The sequence below is a fragment of the Ruditapes philippinarum genome, unplaced genomic scaffold (genome assembly GCF_026571515.1).
Source record: "Ruditapes philippinarum isolate M1 unplaced genomic scaffold, ASM2657151v2 ctg3767_1_1_1_1, whole genome shotgun sequence".
Classification (NCBI taxonomy): domain Eukaryota; kingdom Metazoa; phylum Mollusca; class Bivalvia; order Venerida; family Veneridae; genus Ruditapes; species Ruditapes philippinarum.
Genome location: NW_026852963.1, coordinates 1,134 through 8,093, shown reverse-complemented (window position 1 = coordinate 8,093; position 6,960 = coordinate 1,134). Strand labels below are relative to the sequence as shown.

At 32.4% G+C, this 6,960-nt stretch overlaps 1 protein-coding gene across 1 annotated transcript; it reads left to right on the top strand.

Moving 5' to 3' along the window:
- The first annotated feature begins 344 nt into the window (after nt 1-344).
- LOC132729404 (acetylcholine receptor subunit delta-like) lies at nt 345-6,576 on the top strand. Its single transcript, XM_060715176.1, has 4 exons — nt 345-712; nt 1,678-1,802; nt 3,129-3,257; nt 4,729-6,576. The coding sequence occupies exons 1-4, from the start codon at nt 517-519 to the stop codon at nt 5,506-5,508; spliced, it is 1,230 nt and encodes a 409-aa protein (XP_060571159.1). The 5' UTR covers nt 345-516; the 3' UTR covers nt 5,509-6,576.
- The last annotated feature ends 384 nt before the right edge of the window (nt 6,577-6,960 follow it).

The window sequence follows — 6,960 nt, the reverse complement described above, 5'->3', positions numbered from 1 at the left end:
TTCCGAGGGATTACCCTATATCCATCCACACATTGAATTAAATGAATTGATCATATTTATAATAAACAGAAAATAACAGATTAATAAACTATATGATCATTAAGTGCACTAAATTGTTCATTAGCTACTAGTTAATAACCTCAGTATTATCATTTGAAATATGAGAAAGTAATTAAGAAACGCCATTGTTTTTTAACACATTTATAATTGGAATATTTAACAATGGGTCACAGAATTGTTTTCTTTACCGACACGGTAATCAACTTTGCTTTGTCCGAAGTAAAACGCACCAATGATAACCCACGGAAATAAATTGTTAACATATCCCGACGGTATTCAACTGATTAAGGTATCAATTAAACATATTTAATGAATAAATCAGTCACCATATTTTAGTTATCTTGCTGTTGTGATATGGATACTAGGAGAATATTAGTGTAATTGATTGAAAAGTCTATGCAAAATATAATCTGCCAATATTCCTCCGATCAACTTACCGACAAGTGAATATCAAATATGAATTTTTATATACTGCTGACAAGTTTGTTACTGTTTTTCATGTCTTTTCCGATGATGACTTATTGTCAAAGTGGTACGGATGTGAGTGCACTGTTAACTCATTTATTCACAACTGAAGGTTACAATAAAAAAGTGCGACCCCTGAAAGATCAAACAACAGCAATAGAAATTAGAGTGGACTATTTTCTTAACTGTGAGTAATAAAATTCATAAATTATTGTATAATTCATTTCATTAATTATTTTTATTTATTTATTTATTTATTTATTTATTTTTTTATCTATTTATGAATGTACTTATAAACAACAATTTCTTTCTATACATGTAGTTACAAATGCTACGTGTACAGAGCACATCATCTTACAAAATATTGTCCTCCAAGTTATTGATAAATCACTTAAGATAGATCTGTGTATAAATACATTATATTCTCACCAAGTGTTCTATTTAGGGACAGCAAATGCATCAGAAAAGATCCCGCCGTATCTGGGATTCGAACTGACTACCTTTTGAATACAAGTGCAAGTAAAAACACTCCAAAGATTCAGTTGTCAGAAGTTGTAAATATACATGTATTTATGAAGTAAGTGTTCACTCAACCGTCACAGTTTTCAGCACTACTATTTCAATAAATATTAACAAACCATTAATAAAAATCAATAAATGATTTTCTCTGCATTATATTACATTATATTAACAAACTAAAAAGGATTGTTAACCAAATAGCCCCTGTCAACGTCATAGAGCAAGGCTCGATTGCACCTCCGTGTAGTCAAACTAGGTTCTAGCCTGTTAACTGACTTACTTTAAATTTTAAATGATATTGCCAATATTATTTAATGACAGTTCCAAAAAAAATTAATCAATTAAAAAAATCAGGAGGTTAATAGTTAAAGATCATGTCGGCATCATTCAAGGAAATACAAGTGTACCAATTTTGTTCCAATTTAATGTTTCTATATCTAGCACTTTCATTTAGCTATATCTAGCACTTTCATTCAGATGTATATCATTTTGGTAAAAACATGTATATACATTGTATTTCTAACACACATGAAATCAATCAATCAATCAATCAATCAATAAAATACTGTAAAAATATTAAAAAAATAAGCATGGATGATTTCATTAAATGTCATATATGTTATTTATTTTCAGCTGTAATCGATTTCAGTGAACAAGAAGAAAATTTGAAAATATCTGGCTTTTTAAGTTGTACATGGGTCGACGAGTATTTGAAATGGGACAATGCTTCATTTTCTAACATCCATGAGTTATTCATTGTAAGTATACATACACTTAAAGATGTTTGAAGTCTATTTATAAATGCTAAAATTTATTACATGAAAATCATTTATGTTAAATGATTAAGCTTAGAAATATCTGCAAAAGTCTGGATACTAATATTTTTTTTTATCTTTAGGTATGAGTTAAAGTGGTTGTATTTATTTATTTACGAAATACATGTGAACACCAACTGATTATGGAAACTCGAAAAAGCTACGTCCCTTTCTAAGAAGTGCAATCAAATTAAAGACCTTTATCACTTATATGCTGCATTGTGAATATCATGAAAAGGATGAGATTTAGACATTTATATAACTATTTTATAAATTGATTGATATATCCGTTACAATCAGGGTTTCTTTCGGCCATTACACAATATATCAATTCATGGACATGTGTCATCAAATTTGAGAACGATTTGACAAATATCAGCGACAAACATTGTCTTTTTGACGTATCAAAAGTGTTTGGTAGGGAGTGGCATTCGGGCCTAAGTTTCAAACTGAAACAATGTGGTAGGGGAAATTATCTTTTAAAAATGGATTTCAAATTATTTGTCTTATTGTAAACAATCACTTTTGTTCTGAAGTACTAAATATAGAAACGGGTGTCCTGCAGTGCTCAGCCCTTGGTCCCCTTTTATTTCTCATTTATGTGAACGAAATTGCTGAAAATCTTCTTAGCGTATCAAGACAGTTTTGCTGAAAATTGCTCTTTCTTTGTTTCCACTAATAATCTAAATTACATTAAAAGTACTATAAATTATAATAAATGGTCTTAACAATTTTTCTTTAATTCTAATTCAAATAAAACAGAAGTTATGTTTTTTCCTTGAAACCATTAATATAAATATAACGGGTCAGTAGAATTCGTAGATGATCACAAGCACTTAGACAACTATTTTATCATTTTTTGCGACTTGAAATGGCACGAACACATTTATATTACTTTAGCTCCAGCCTGAAAAATATTAGGTTACATGCGTGCTTTAATTTAACCAGCCCCAAGTCTAAACGACTATTAAGAATTAACATCAGCAGATGCACGAGGACGCATGTAAAGCCCAAGCCCATTGGGCGCGTTTCGTGATCTGTTTTTTGTATAAACAAACTATTTTGACATTCTCTCTACGTTCTGGTGCAATGTTAATTTATATACATTATGTTTTGATAATGAAACAACTGGTCGTCATTAATTAATTCTCTTAATGTATACCTGCGTGCGTAGTTTTCAACTAGAATTTCAGTTTTGTGCCATCTCTGATTTTTCATTTGTATGTTGATTATTTATATCATAACGACAATTTCTTATTATGTTTTCAGCCGCAGGATGATATTTGGAAGCCGGACATTTCCCTCAGGAACACATTTAAATCCTTTACTGGACTTGGTGCCAGTTACCTGAATGTCTTCGTTACATCTAATGGGGTTGTTGAATGGAACCCATACCAGGTAATCAATGTGTTCATTCGGCAGTGACATGCACTGTTTAGTATTAGAAAGGAATTCATTTAAAGAGTAGGTAAAATTTGCCGAATACAAACTTTATTATCGTCGAAAGTTGTTGCTCCTGACACATTATATCTAATTCAAGTAAGCATTGTAACGAGTGGTTACGAAAGCAAACGAATGATACCACAAGGATTTAAACATACATAGAGATTTACAAATGTTCTAAGTACTAAATATTCCTTTTAAGTCTTTTACAAAAAGGGTCTGAGGTGTGGGTCTTAATCAAGGTGGAATTTTTTATTCGCAGATTCTTTCATCATTTCATTCAAGCTTACTTTTTGTAAAACGCATTGAAGCTTACCAAACCTCCCGGACGTCAGGGACACAGTATTCGGGCATTCATGAAGTAATAACCGTTAATTCCATTGCTAGGCATGTATGGGGGATGCTCGTTAAAACATCCGCTTCTTTTCTCGGACTCTCATATAAAAAGAGGGCGAATCTGCCTGGACTAGTGACGCTAAATAAATATAACATTACAAAATTGCCACAAATTGGAACAGGTTGTCAAAGGTTTTCCTACCTAAGCGCTGTGAATCATGTATACATACGCAAGAAACACCGAATATCGAAGTTTTATTATCACAGTTACCTCAGAATGTGTCCTTTTTTAAACTCAGTGCATATTTTTGTGTAGATGTAGATATCATAAAATAACCAGAAAATTTAATGATGTATCTCATGATTCGAAATATAACATCGGAGTACTTAGCACTTTTGTTTATTGTACATTTAATTGTTATGTTCTTACTAAATAGAAGATGAGTGTACATCTTGACTTGAGATAGAACATAAATGAATTCCACTCATCAATTCGAACAACATCTTTTCCTCCCGTACCTAAATTTTAATGTGTGGAGTGGTGCGTGTCTATCTTTTAGTTTGATAACGAATACAAAACAACACCGTTTATTTCTTTCCAGTTATTTTGACTGTGATTTCACAGAAAATTGCTAAAGATGATATTTTGTGGAGTTATAACTGAATACAGTATTATTGCAATACAGAGACAAAAGGGATAATGCTACAAGAATCGTTGAGGGGTTTAATCTATTGAATGTATGATTGTTGGAAATGTAACTATAACTCACAACGCACTGGAATAGTTTGTTCTTTTAGTGAACTATCTAGAATGAGATGAGATGTCGAAAACGCTTTTATTAGAAAGTTAACAGAAACGTATAGTAAAAAGATGATATGGAAACAAAACCTTAATATTTCAAACGATGCGTTTCAATTTGTCTTGGCTTAAATAAACCAATCATATTTTTATCTATGGCTCAAAATGTGTAATTATGAGCATTCGATATTCTATTTCTTGTGTACATATACATGTATAATTATATTATAGCATTATTTGTATTGTCAATATAGATCTTAAAAATAATATGTTTCTTTTTATTTTTTACAGGTTCTGGAATCAACTTGTTCGGTGGATATTACATTTTTTCCATTTGACACACAGATATGTGAGTTGAAGTTCACAGCATGGAGTTATACACAATCTCATGTCGATCTGGATGTGGGGAGCAAAGGTGTACAACTTGAAGAGTATGTAGAAAATTCCGAATGGGAATTAGTGCAAACGTCAGCAAGAGAGACGAATACCGATGAAGCAGCTGTATTCTTTACGTTAAAATTAAAGAGGCGACCAAACTTTTACGTGTTGAATATCATTGTACCAGTAATTTTCCTCTCCCTCCTGGACATATTTGTGTTCATTCTGCCTGTGTCGTCTGGAGAAAGAGCAAGCTATGCGATCACAGTTTTCTTGTCAATGGCCGTTTTCTTAACAATAATAGCAGCAGCATTGCCACAAAATTCTGTGACAACGTCCTTGTTGTCGGTATACTTAATGCTTATGATAAGTTTGAGTACTTTTATTGTTATTTTAAGCATTGCAGAATTGAGACTTGCAACTCGAGACGTCAATATTCAACCTATAGGCAAAGGCTTTATGTTTTTCATTAAATGTTCAAATGTAATCACATGTAAGGTCTGTAGAAAGTCAGTGGCTCCAACGAGGCAACTAAGTTCGAAAGTAAAGAAGCGCAATCTTCCGGATGGTAGCGTGACATGGCCGGACATCGTTGAAGCTATAGATATTGTCTTCTTTTGGATCACAATGATATACACCCTTCTCACCACCCTTATCATCGGTGTAGTGGCTGTGAATGGTGGAGATACTTAGAAAGCTATGTTTTGTCACATGTTTTGTACCATCATGCCAATGTTATCAACATGGTTCTATATATTTATTACAAACGTCGCTAGTCTGTAGATGCTGCTTCAATCATTTAACTGTCAGAAATATATATATATCCTGCATGTGATTACAGTTTTATTGCATGTGGGAAATTACATGAATTTACTATAAAAGGTGGCATCCACGACAAGTAAGATTATTGCAATATCCCCTTCTAGAAGCGAGATTCTGACCCGGAACAAAAATATTCAGACGTCAATTTCTTTTAATTATTAAAGGTGGAAGCCTTTTTACCTTATATAAAATGACATGATAAATACTTGTATTGCCGAAATAAAACCCAAGTTCAAATAAAAAGGTTTTGTTTTCCAAACTTCAAATCAGGAAACTGGAACATGCTACTGCGAGTGGGAAGTGGAACGGTGGTATACCCGTCTTGTTGATGAATAGATGTTATTCGGAATGGGGTAAATATTCTTCTTGCTGACAAAAAGATGGGACGGTGGTGGCCGTCTTGTACAAAATAAATGTTTTTGTTAGAGGCACTTTTATAACCGTCTGGTAGGTATGTAGATTTTATTGTGAGCGGGACGAGTATGCTTCTTGTTGACAAAAAGATGTTACTGGGAATTTTATGGTGTTCCCGTCATGTAGACAAAAAGATGTCACTGTGAGTGGAAATGGTTATCGCCGTCTTACAGACAGATTTTACTTTTTACTGGGAGTGGGACTGGTACCAGTGTTGTAGATATATATTTGTTACTGTGAGTGAGACGGGCGATTGGGACAGGTATAACTTTCTTGTAAGATAATATATGATACAGTGAGTGGGACGGGTATACTCGTTTTGTAGGTATCAAAATGTTACTAAAAGAGCATTGTACAAGTTACTCCTGGAAATACATTGATAACTATTATGTGTTCTTACATTTTAGCTTTACAAAATGAATAAACTTGAAAAGTATGAAAAGTGTTAATTAGTCTTAGATGTATGATTTTATCACCAGATGAAAGGAAAAATATTCAGACGCTGTTACCATGGCAACATTGAACAAAACAACAAGAAACAGTAAACAAAATGCTGATTTTATGTTACAAATTATAGGTTGTCAAATTCGGAATTGGCTTTCACTATGTAAACACAGTATATGCAAAGAATGTCATAAAACATGTACACAGCCTTTCTATATAAGAATTATAAGGGGCAAGAGAATCGTTCACAGAAGAAACTACTTGTCACTAAAATCAAGTACAATATGTAGTAAAAAAAAGAAGTAAAAATAATTATCCAAAGTACCTGTAAAAATATAATGATAAACGAAATTTGTAAAATACTGAAATCAATAGGAATCAATGGCTCCCGCCATTTAACATCTTAATTATCTTATTTATTTATTTTTTATTTATAAACAAAACTCATGGCCCTTAAGGGCATAA

Coding starts and splice junctions, on each gene's coding strand:
- LOC132729404 (XM_060715176.1), top strand. CDS start 517: ATGAATTTTTATATACTGCTGACAAGTTTGTTACTGTTTTTCATGTCT. Junction 713..1,677: donor AGTGGACTATTTTCTTAACT/GTGAGTAATAAA, acceptor ATTTATTTTCAG/CTGTAATCGATTTCAGTGAA. Junction 3,258..4,728: donor TTGAATGGAACCCATACCAG/GTAATCAATGTG, acceptor TATTTTTTACAG/GTTCTGGAATCAACTTGTTC.